General features: G+C 35.5%; 1 protein-coding gene across 2 annotated transcripts in view; it reads left to right on the forward strand.

Annotated features, from left to right (window-relative positions):
* Positions 1–3,282, forward strand: part of LOC148008617 (putative bifunctional methylthioribulose-1-phosphate dehydratase/enolase-phosphatase E1) — a 172,467-nt gene extending 169,185 nt beyond the window's left edge. Inside the window, exons 10-12 of one of the 2 annotated variants that reach the window (XM_087674157.1) lie at positions 2,081–2,190; positions 2,509–2,627; positions 2,729–3,282. In XM_087674157.1, the coding sequence (XP_087530283.1) occupies positions 2,081–2,190; positions 2,509–2,627; positions 2,729–2,829 (330 nt within the window). In that variant the 3' untranslated portion in view covers positions 2,830–3,282. The remainder of the gene's footprint in view (positions 1–2,080; positions 2,191–2,508; positions 2,628–2,728) is intronic. The other variant, XM_087674158.1, reaches the window with a different exon arrangement.
* The last annotated feature ends 9,606 nt before the right edge of the window (positions 3,283–12,888 follow it).

The following is a 12,888-nucleotide window of genomic DNA, read 5'->3' on the forward strand; positions in this document are numbered from 1 at the left end:
GCTTGTGCGCCCTTAGGTCCATATTGGGAGATACGACAGCAGGCTTGCTTTGCTCTTAGTTGGCTCTCACATGGGAGACCCCTTGGCAGGATGATTGAAGGTGGGGAATCCATGGTCATGATGTGCTTCTGCAGGGCTGTTGAAGACGTGAAGAGAATTTGACGATTTCTACTTTGTGATCCGAGTTTGAGTATGATTGACATCAACATCAGTGTCTTCTTCAAGGCACCTGAGCATGGGCTCGATCACTGAAGGCTTGGATATCTGTATGTACTATGATGTTAAGGGTTTTTTGGTGCCTACTGTGGTATGGGACATGGATACTTGGGGGATACTTTTTGGTGGCTTCTTTTTTAGAGCCATACATGACTGTGTACAGATTACACATGATTTGAGAGAGGGTGTTAGCTTTTCACTTTATGGGTATTTGGCACTGTTTTTATGTGCATTTCATTAGGCTTTAGTGGGGAGCTGGGTGGCTCATTGCTTAGCATTGCCTAACATCCTTGGAGAGGGAGACTGGAGGCATTGTGGCTGGTCATAAGAGTGGTGGTTATCCTGTTGGTATTGTACTTATACTAGTGCTTTCTGCTATGGTTCCATTGCCCATTCATGAGTTCTCTCTGAGTTCATCGTTCTTTCTTGTTCACTGTTCATTGTGTTGTGTTTGTTGCTTTTGTTTCTGTTGTGCACTTTCACATACCACCCCAACATGCTCCATCCAGCTTTGTATGTGAGAGGGTTGCAAATGGGCATACTCATGCTCTTTCATGTGTTCTTTGAGTTTACTTCTTCTGGTACAGCTTATGGACCTGTATTGCAAAGAGACGAGCAAATCTTGGGGTGTTTTGTCAGAGCCATGCATATCCATTTATGAGCCAGGAATGAAGAGGTTACTTTTTGACAGCAATGAGACAGCTTTCCCATGATATCTCCATTAGTCTCACATATGGCCGTAGTCTACTGAAGGAGTCCGCTTGTTGGCATGCTATCCATGGAGCTTGTGTGGGCACTGAGTGTATTTGATCTTAGAGAGGGATTGTGGCACTGGAGGTTTCTATTTTGAAGCACATCAGTCTTAATCAGGCTGGAGTATCCCTGGTACATCTTAGTTCTGCATGTTCTGTGATTGCTCCCTTGTCTCCTAGCGAGAGTGATTTAACCATTCTCATTTCAGAGGGTTCCAATCCCCAAGCCTACTTTGGTTGACTGGATTTAAGCCATATTAAGCTGGTTGACCTATTTTTCATGTGCGACTCCTATTTATCTATAAAATTAGTGGGTGTTTGACACTGAACACATTTATTTGATATTGTATCTACTTCCCTGATGTGGAGAGAGGTAGCTTATGGAGTGTGTAGACCGACTGTGTATGCTAATGGTTGTATTTTATATATGCTTGGCAGTATGCCACTGTACGTGATTGAAAGAGGATGGACTCCTGTTCTTACTGCTTGTTGACAGTTCTTGTGCATTGATTCTTTTATTTTTCTGTTGTGCATAACCAGTTTGAACTCTAAGAAGTTCAAACTTCTAGAACAGTAGCAAATCTATGATACATGAAAATACAACATGCCTTATACTGGAAATAGTCTCAATACATTCAAGCACTATAACGTCTTGTAAAGATGTAGACACCACCAAAATTAAATCAGAGCCGTTATACTGGTTTTCAAGAAGCATTGTTCTACTTGAGGGCACAAAAAATAAAGGAACAAATGGTTGGAAAGCCACCCTCAATCAAGGCAGAGTCTTGAATACTCATAAAACTAAAACAATACTTATCTTCAGATTTGGTGCTGAGTAGGTGCTGACAACACTCCAGGATATAAAAGTCTTGCATAACAGATTATTCAGATTAAGTCCAATGATCTTTACATCTCTTCATGGGTTAAGAAATCACACTCGAGTGTTTCTATCATTCATGCAAAATGTTCTGAGCCTCTTCATTGTGTTAGAACTAAATACAGATGTTTGATTTAGAACCTGTCAGCTGAATGCTTGCCCAACTCCTTTGAAATGTAGTGTCAACTTCCTCAGGGATGATTGAATTTTCACTCTGGTCTGATGTTTTCTTCAGGTGTACATATATTCTAGTGGGAGTAGGGAGGCACAAAGACTTATATTTGGAAATACACAGCATGGTGATTTGCGACCTTTTTTGTGTGGCTACTTCGACACCATGACTGGGTAGCTCCGGTGGACACTCTCTTATATAGTTATGCAATGAGTGCATGTACATACATGTTAGGTTGTCCGAAAATTCATAATGTTGCATGATTTACAAAAAATCAGTCATTCTGTAAGTGTAGTAAGTGCAGATTGATTGGTTGATTGATGTGTATACATTAGCCTGGTATAAAGCCCTGCTAAAGGGCTCTTCATAGTAACTGCTTGTAAGACACATTCAGGGCTCATTAAGCAAGATTTTTTATATTTGTTTGCATTTGAACCACCCATGGACTCAGAATCCTGAGTGAATGCTGTGTTGAACATTTTCATGCATAGAAACAAGAGGGAATCACGGAGCTACAAGGAGATTGCTCTTTCTCTTGGGGTTGATGAACCCTCTCAGATATTATTTGCAACTGATGTACTTCAAGAGGCACTTGCAGCAAAAGAAGCTGGTATGATCTTTGCCTTACTGCTTAAATATATTGGGACTTTGTTTTGTCTACTAACAATACTGTGATCTACTGGCACGCAATCATGTGTTTTCGACGAACAGGTCTTCAGGCAGTGATTACACTGCGTCCTGGAAATGCGCCTTTGCCTTCTGAGCATGGTTTCCGCACTGTCACAACCCTACTCGATATCTTAGAGGTGTGATCTCCCCATTGGTAAAAAGATCTGGAGAATGCATAGCTTGCCTACATCATAGATACCTGATGTAACTTCTTCATATATCCATGGGATGAGGCAAGGGTGCTCTTTGTTTTATCAGCAGGAGGTATGGAAGAAATGCTCTGTAAATCTGTCAGCGGAACTCCTTGTGCCCCGACGCGAGCAATTATAATTAGCAAAATGAAATATGGATGATAAGTCTATAGAGAGGTTAAACCTTCGTCGAAATCCCGATCACTCAACCTTGGAAAGTAATAGCCATCGTTTAGAGATCAGATAAATAATAAGGCCTAACAAATACATAATATGATGGTATGCACTTGTTTGAAAAGTTGCAGATGTTGGTTGTTTTCCCGAAATAATTGTTTGCTCCCATAATGATCGCGTGCCCTTGCCCTCATTTGAAATTTGCATTTACACAAACAACTAACATTGTAAAATGATTTCGACAACGAATATGTCAATAAAAATGCAAATGATTTTTAACTATTGAAAAGAGTTAGCACTATTGTAAATTTGACTATTGAACAAAAAAAAAACCAAATGAATTTAACTGTTGAAAAGAGTCAATTTTATTTTTCATTTTACATGGTTTCTACAAACTACTTATTCATGGTCTCTTATTATTCTTTTTCATCTTGTGGGTGTTTATTTGAGGCAATGCTTGCATGCATTATTGTATATCCTTGCCTTTTTTTGTACTTATTTCCATTTGGTAGCAAAACCACAAGAATAGTAATGTGTGATCTACAAGCCCTTGTGTGAGACACGACTCACGTCCCTCGTTGTCACCTTTTCTTCATGTGATGTGCGCATTGTTTGCTTGCTAGTTTTCATAGATGCTTCTACCTTGACAAACAGAATGGGGATGCAGATCCATTTGCTTGTAGACAATTGCATTGTTAGTTGTAGATATGTCTAGGTGTGAGCCCAATGGTTTCATTTGGTAATTATGTAAACATGGACCTCAAAAAGGTAATATTGTTCTGGTTGTATGAAATTGGGGATTAAGCTTGGGCCCCTTGGGAATTAGGTATGCGCTTTGTGTTGTGTGCTCATGCATCTAAGTTGAAATTCTTTAAGCTCAACATGGTTACATCCCTAATGCAAAGAAACTCAGGGATACATGCATAATTAGCTTGTGTTCAAATGTTACTTGAAATATCGGATCCATATTGGCATCTACCTTCAACATGCATAATTACATAATAATGTTGATTGTTACATAACATTGTAGGTGATCAAGCTCTTTAACATTGGTTTAAAGTGCTCACTACCTATTATTGGGTCAAATGGTTTGATTACACATGATGTAATTGATCCAAGGATTCTTAGTAACCTTGTTCTTTGCTTGGTGCATTGACATCTACCCATTGTACTTGTGTTAAGATTAAGTAATTGGGCATAGTTCTTGGGAATTTGACAAAGGTTCTTGATGTTACAATAGCCCTTAATATTAAAAAACAGAGCTATATTCAATTATGAGAATAAATGGTATCGATTGATGTTGGCCAAAAAGCATGACCATGATGGTGACTCACAGTATGTGATCATAACTTCGACCATGTAGGTGATCCATTCACAATTTCCTAACACAATGCTCTTTTGACTCCACATGATTCTAAAGGACTTGGCCTCATCTTTTATTTCATATAGTGGTCTCTATTTGCAAATCTTTTATTAAGACCATAAATCAAGGAAGACAAAAACAAAAGATTATGAGAAAACTAATTGATAAACCAATGCCTCTAAACACGATGATGATGATGTAGATCACACACATAGTGGGCCTAAACAATTCATCCACTCAATTATCATATAGCACCTCATTTATGGTCTAGTACTTTTGAGTTGAATTAGTTGAGAACATATGCTCTCTTTGCTTTTAGTTTCGATGGAGCTTGAGTTAGCATTGGCATCAGCTCCTTGGACAGCATGAACAATTGGCTAGTAGTGACATGGTTTTCTACAATAAACTTGAGGACTTGTGAATGTGCTAAGGTAATGACTATTGATGAGGGCTTTATAAGAGAAGCTATACTCAACATATTCACACACACAAAAGAGCTTATAAAATGTAATCACATGGTTTTGAAAGCTTTCATAATTGTGTGGCTATACATCTAAAATACTGAAGTATTAACTTTGGTATTAACTTCAATCTCTTGTTGGGTAATTTGTAGGCTTTTATTTCTTGATAGGAAATCTAATCATCTATATTCACTTTATGATCTCATAAAGTCAAGCACTTTCAATTGTTACATCCCTTGTTTGAGTTTTCAAAAAGTTATCTTATTTTGTAAGGGTACTTGTTTTTTGTTAACTAGAATTTACAGATAGCTTAAAATGGCTACATAGATCATTAAAGAAGTACTCTACTTGTGGATTTCTAAATGCATCAAAAACTTCTTTAGAAAAAGCTTTGATGAATCATTTAAGAAGACAAACTTCACATTTGAGTTTGTGAATAAACTTAAGTTGAAATCATAGCTATTGATTGGAAAGGTTTTAGTGTAGGGCTTAAAAATAATTTGAAATTTTCCCTTTTTGGGTAATGCCCAAAGCTTGAGTTCTTGAAAAATCCATGGTCTTGGGTGATTCTCAAAACATCATGACTCAAAAACATGCAGCTTTTTATTGTTGGATTAATTTGGTGACTTTGTAAGAGAATCTTTAAAAGGATTCAAAATGTTTCTCCTAAGATGTAATATTATCCAAAAGGTTTGCAATTGGTTAGTAATCTTTGATGATCTCTATCTCATCATATTGAGTACTTTATGTAACAAGGAAAGGGAAGGGGGCAATCTAGGTACTTGATTGATTAGCTTTTGATGTTGCAGAGTCTATTTCATTATGTGCATGAAGACTATTGAGTGTAAGATCATATAAAAAACATGGAAGGGCTAGGAAGCATTTTTCTATCTGTTTTGTTTGGACTTTTCATCTAATAAAATCAGCTTTTGTGTGAGATATATAGAGAGAGAAATGCATGCTACTAGTTGCTATACATGCAACCTGTGTGTGTCTATTGAAGCGAGAGAACAATTGCAACGAAGTTGCTAGCAGTCACTAGGGAGATATATATATATATACATATATATATACATATATATATACATACATATACATACATATATACATATACATATATACATACATACATACATACATACATACATACATACATACATACATACATACATACATATATATATATATATATATTGCAAGCTCCTAGCAAAATTTGTAATAGAAAATGTCTCTTATGCAATGCTTTCTAGTTTGCGTATGTCACAATAAGTGCTGCAAATATAATTGTATATGCATGGCTCTTTTTGTGTGGTTTAAGTGATATTAATTTGTAGTATATATGTGACACCCATTGTCAAAGTATTTATTGTGTATGGGAAAAAGCCATAAGATCTCAAGTAAGAAGGGTTTGCAGCATACAGAGAAAAGAAAATCTATAGAAGCAAAAGATATGAAGTGACAAAAATCCAAGAGAGAGCAGATCCAGCTATATGATATATTTATTACCTAAGAGCATGAGCTCAACCCTTGTACATCATATATATATGCACATAAAGACCATAAAAATGAGTCTATGGAAGCTCAATGAATACCCAATTTGATTCAACCCATATGATTTATTGTTTCCCATATATCAAACAATATGACTGAGGCTCAAAAACAAGCCTGAACATGAACATGCATTAGAGTAATCTGTTACCTATGTAGCCCACATAGACCAATAATACCATGTTTTGAAGCTTCCAAAGACCCTTCTTTTAGCACAAAAAACTCCACTTTCAATCTACTATAGTAGTGGATCAAGAAAATCCAAAAAAGTCCATATAATCTCTCTATTTGAGATAGCCAAGATTAATAATCTATAGCCCAAAAGATTCCAGATCAATCCTTTGTCATGCAACAAAAGCTTTCACCTCTACTTTTCTAGTCTTTGCCCTTGCTTTCTTCTTTAACTCAACATGCACACTATGCTTTTTCCTGACCTTTCTTTCCTTATTGTAGGCACCAAATATTTACCTTTCTTTGAAAATCACAGAATTAGGCATGTAGGGCTTTAGCACTTTAAGTATGCACCTAAATATTGCCGAGGGTCACTAATAATGTCCACTTTGTTGTCTAGGAAATGTGCCTAATGCTTTGCATACCTACAAAGGTATAAAACCCACTTCATCTTCTTGATAGATGTGTACAAATAATTTATATTCAACATGAACACTAATAGATCAATCCAATAGGCATAGATGTAAATTATGGTCACTATTAGACTTCTCATAAGTTTTCAACTATTGGACATAGAACCACATGATGTCCACCCCCTCTAAACCTATACATTTTTTAGCATGTGCCACATATCTTTGGTCTTCTTCCTAATCATGATCTTTAGCTTCATCTTCATTATCTTCCTCTTTCTCTTCTTTTATGCTATCTTGAGTAGTTCTAGTGTCATCCTATTCTTCTTTGTAAGTGGTAGAATCTCTTTTCTTGACTAGTTTGATCCCTTCCATGCTATAGGAATCTTCAACTCCGTTCCTTCAAGCTCACAAAGAGAATATGTAGCATTATCATATGCATGTCTCATGATATAAAGAACAAACCATCTCTTAAAGATCTTCTTGATGGTAATATGATGGTTATCTACATAGATTTCATACACAAGGTATCCAATAATTTTCTTCTATAGCTATAGGTCAAAGTCTATGCCTCTTGTTGAACCTATTTTTGTTTCTTAGTCTAGCTTCTTTCAGTTGTTTTATTGAAAGCTCTATATCTTCTAGTCTCCTCAAAGCTCTACCTTCAACTTGATTTATAAGGTCCTCCCATGCAAGCACGATAATATATCTCATCTACCATAGTCCTATAGGCATGGTCACTAAATCCACAACCCCTTTGCCATGCATAGAGATAGGGTAAGTAGGATGCAAAACATGACAATGTCTCATGGAAGAATAAATTTGGTATCTCTCCTTGATTATCTCAAATGTAGTCTAGAATATTCTATGACTAGCCCATAGACTCTATGAAACTCATGCATAATCTGTAGCTCAGTAGCCCAGTCACATGCTATCGTAAAGGAATTCCTCTTTTATGTCTAGATGTTTCCAAAGAAAGCCAATTTTCTAAAAAGAAGAGCATGACTTTCTTTTGATCCTATTGAACTCATAATCTAGCCATCCATCTCTTCTTGTCAACGTACTCAAATATTGCCCGATATGTAGCCGTTTTTTATTATACAACTCCTTTGAAAGATTTCCATAAAAAAGGTAGAACATTCATCAAGAACAACTCTTGTAATTTCAATGTCTTTATTGTTATGAAATTATGACATTTATAGTATTTTATTAGAATTCACTATGGAAACAAGATGATTTATTGTGGATTTTGTCCATTTGCCACACGGTCCATGACGTTGCAAGAGCACATACATGTGACATTGGTTGCATTATGCCTGATAGATAGATGGAAGGATACTAATGTGCTTTGTGTTGTGTTGAGTAGCTTATTAGATGATGTTATGTATAACAAATATTTTGTGAAAACACATTTTAATGCATAGTAATTAATTATGGTTTGATGGTTTATAGTGTTGAATTATTGTAATTTTATGTGCTTCTTAGCATAAGAAAATTGTAGGTGCACATGCACAATTTATTTATTTGGATGCTATTATTTTGTAAAGCTTAGAAGACTTGGTTACTGCTTTTGTAAACCTTAGTTTAGATGTATTTAATAAGAGTTAGAAATATTGGAGCAAAAGCATATCATTCATGCAAGAAATGTAAAGACCCAAAAAGAAGATGATTTTTAATATTGTTTTTAGCACAAAAGCTTAATACAACTCATAAATACATGCATGGGGGAGGTGCTTATATGCACATGGGGAGATTTTACCCAATCTTGTGTCATGCATGCTTTCTCAATTACTCTTCTTACTTGTATCTATTTTCTTTTTTGTTCAATTTGTGTTTCTTTTAATTTTGACTAATACTTGGTTATTGTATGGTGAAATGCCTCAACATTGGTATCATAGCTTTGGTGATTGGTGTAATAGTCACTTTCAACCATGGTTCCCTCATTCCATGTATGAAAAGTATCATCATCATCAACATTAAGAGGCATGCTATGGTCTACTAGTCTAAGATTTTATCTACTAATTCATGGATCTAAGGTTTTCTTTCTCTTCTTTAAGTGGGATATGTGCAACTCCTTTTCCAAGAGAGCAATCACATTCTTATTCACCCAACAAAGCTTGGAAGTTGTCAATATCAATTGGAGCAAGTAAGGAGGAGATATTTCTTCTTTGAAAATGAAAAAATTTCAAGCCTTCCAAGTGTTGTAGGTGAGATTGCCACAACTAGGACCACCACAACCTATTGTGGGCACTAATTTCCACAAGAAGAAGCAATACATAAGCAAAGGAGAAGCATTTTTAAAGCTAAGATGCAGGTGGCATCCTTCTTGTCTTTCTTCTGGCATTATGCATGTCAATTGGCATCCAAGTTAATGCACTCCTAATGACCCTATTACTATTACAATGGCAAGCACCCTATATAATAGCCTACATTACCATGTCATAGTTGATGGTAGCAGCTAGTAATCTGCTCAACTTTTTCACCCTGCCATCTCGACCTTTAAACCATAGCCATAGTAATCAATAGCTTATCAAAAAAATGATAGAATATGCCAACTCAACTCTACCATCAAATCTATAGCTGTCATGGATTTTTGTCTATCATCAACTTAGATTGTTTTACTCTTCTATTACTCCTAAAGCTAAAAGCTTTAAGATTTAAAAAGCATAAAGCATATAAAGGCTAATCCACTATAACGTAGCTATGTTAGGAATAGAATAACCTTGTAATCATCCCAAGAAGAGGTAAACAATCTATTTTCACAATCATTGGTGCTCCAATAAAATACTCATCGTTGCAAATCAAACCAATAACTAGTCCCATAGTTCTCCCTTAATTTGTGGATACTTTAAATTTGATTATAAACTTGTTTCCCTCATTGTCATCCTACCCAATAGCCCAAACAATGCTTATAGGGGTTGTACCAATTGTGATCATAATGGGTCTTCTACTTGCATAATTAGCTCCTTTGATGTGCTATCTAATTTTTTCCAATTCTTTGTTCATCTTTTCTAGCATCTACTTAGAGACCTCTAGCCTATTTCAAGCATTAGAAAAACAAATAGGAGCCATACTGTCATATCCATGCATTACTTCAAAAGGAGTCATCTTAATTGATGTGTGTTATGATTTATTACATGTAGATTCAACTCATGCCAAGTATTTAGTTCAATTATTTTGGTTGTCATTGTTATACACCCTAAGTATATCCTTAAGGACTAGATTCACCCTTTTTGTTTGCCCATCAATTTATGCATGACATATAGTGCTCATTCTCAATTCTATCCATCGAATCCCTATCTAAAACAATACTTTTAGGTTTGTCATGTAGCCAAAATACTTCTCTCGCAAATTTTTTTTGTAGATTCAACGTAGTTAGTCTTTTTCATTGGGAAGAAATGAGCCATCTTAATGAGCATGCCAACTAGTACAAAGATAGTATCATATTCTCCCCTAGCAATATGAAATTCCATAGTTATCGATTCCCACTTTCGATAGGGTATGTCTAGTGGTTACATTTTACTAGGCATAAGCTTTTGTTCGACCTTTACATATCTAGACATTCCGGGATCACATATGCTTTAATATCCTTCTTCATGTCTCACCAAAAGAATGATTTCTTGAACTTGTTATAAATCTTGTCAAATCCAAGATGTGCAGAGAAATGAAATTTATGACTTCTTTGAGAATCTCATCCTTAAAATGTGAAGTAGTGGAAATATGCAAATGATTTAAATAATAGATGTTTCCTTTTAACACATGAAACTTGTCTAGATTTCCTGGATTTTCATTTAGAAAAGTAGGGATTTTGGAATACATTGGGTCATCTTTAAATTCAAATTGTATTTTATTAACCAAGTTAGTTTTATGATAGGAAAATTGTTACATAGCTTTACAACTTAAAGTATCACTGACATTCTTTTCTTTTCTTACCATATATTCAATCTCTCTTGTTGCTTATTCAAAAATAGTTAACTGGAAATATACTTCAAACTTTGATGAACATTGTCTCCAGTGTTTCAAAAAATAACAACAAGCTCTCAGTCATGTTCATGATAGTTCAACTCATTCTTTCTTACTTTTCTAGGCTCATAAGACAGTACTCTTCCCTCATGTGTCAATTCACACCCCAATTGTTGCCCACTAGTATCACAAAACAAGACAAAATATTTTTCCATTTCTAGAATTTCCAAATTGCAATATTTAGCGATCCTTTCAAAGTCTCTTTGATATGAATCATTCCAAACAAAGCCCTTAATTTTTTTTGTCAAAAAATTTAATAAGATTGCTATTCGGGGAAGTCACAAATATGGGCTCTCTCATACTAAGCTAACCCCATGAAACTTCTCATATCTCTCATGCACCTGGGTTGAAGCCACTCAATGATAGCCTTTATCTTTTTAGGGTCTATATGATTTGCATCCTTAAAAATAACTCTTTCCAAGTGTGTGTGTGTGTGTGTGTAGAGAGAGAGAGAGAGAGAGAGAGAGAGAGAGAGAGAGAGAGAGAGAGAGAGAGAGAGAGAGAGAGAGAGAGAGAGAGAGAGAGAGAGAGAGAGAGAGAGAGAGAGAGAGAGAGAGAGAGAGAGAGTGTGTGTGTGTGTGTGTGACTGTGAGAGTGAGTGACAAGAGTTGTAGGAGATCCGGAGGCACTACCAAGTTCAGATTCATCAATGGTTTAAGCATAGTTCAGTCACCACAAGTAATGAGGTTAAACTCAAGAGGAGAAGGGGAAGTCAAGTAAGTCATTGATTAAGAGCTGTTTGCATGTGACTTTATGTAGGAAAGATGTGGGACTTAGGAGATTTAGATAAAAAAGGGTAAAGTAGAGAAAAGTAAGAGGAAAGAGGATAGAATGCAACGTGGCATTTTTGGGGTGCAAATAGGGTAGATTAGGATTGAAAAAAGTGTAGAGAAGAAGGGGGCTAAAAGATCATGCAAGTTGGAGGCTTTGGTGAAGAGGAATAGGGCTAAACACTCTTAGACCTTCAAGGTATTGATTGGGGACATCAAATAAGTGATTTTGGCTCATTTGAGCTATGGAAAACAATGTAAAATAGGACATTTAGATTGTATATTTCTATCCTTAAACTTTGGCATAAATATTTGAAGATAGGGATCAATATCGGATGCATATGCTTGTCTTACAGTGAGTGTATACTTGAAGTGCATGAAGAATCCTCTTTACTGTGATTTTAGGGCAATATACAAAAGCATTTTTACTATTGTTTATAATCGTAAAACAAGACTAAACTCATGTAATTAGGCCAATATAGGAATTTCTTAAAACACAGAGCTTTCCACCGCTTGGTCGGGTTGATGGTAGCATTTATTTCTTATATGTTTTCTTGGATTATACATGATATTTAAAGCATATGAGAATTCATAAAGCCTACGTATACTAGAGATTTATCCTACAATAGGGTTTTCTCTAAAGCAATTGATTCAAACTTTCGATGTGTATTTGTAGTCTCAACTAGTAGCTAATTTTAATAGTAACCACAACAAATGTATACTTCTACGAATTTGGAATTTGTAGTGGTTAAGATTTTTCAGGCTATGAAGAGTAAGTTGAAACTATTTAGCATCTGTGTTTTGGCTTACTTGCATTGATATATTAGTGAAAATGGAATTTCTTGGGGTTATATAGCTTGCATGGAGCCAATACTTTATTTTGCTCACTATGCATGGGTTAGAAGCACATATTATTGAATTGCATCTAAAGCAGAATTTAAAAAGACTCTAAGAGAAGAGTTTTACATAGAGGTTACTAATTTGATTACTTACAAAACGTACCAAGAATGGGTTACTAAGCCCAACAAAGGACTTATAGGCTACTGAATCTTTACATGAATTTAAAAGCAAATATGATTAGTTAGATGTAG

The sequence above is a fragment of the Lygodium microphyllum genome, unplaced genomic scaffold (assembly GCF_053477565.2).
Source record: "Lygodium microphyllum isolate KBCC unplaced genomic scaffold, Lygodium_microphyllum_v1.1.10 scaffold_115, whole genome shotgun sequence".
Lineage (NCBI taxonomy): Eukaryota > Viridiplantae > Streptophyta > Polypodiopsida > Schizaeales > Lygodiaceae > Lygodium > Lygodium microphyllum.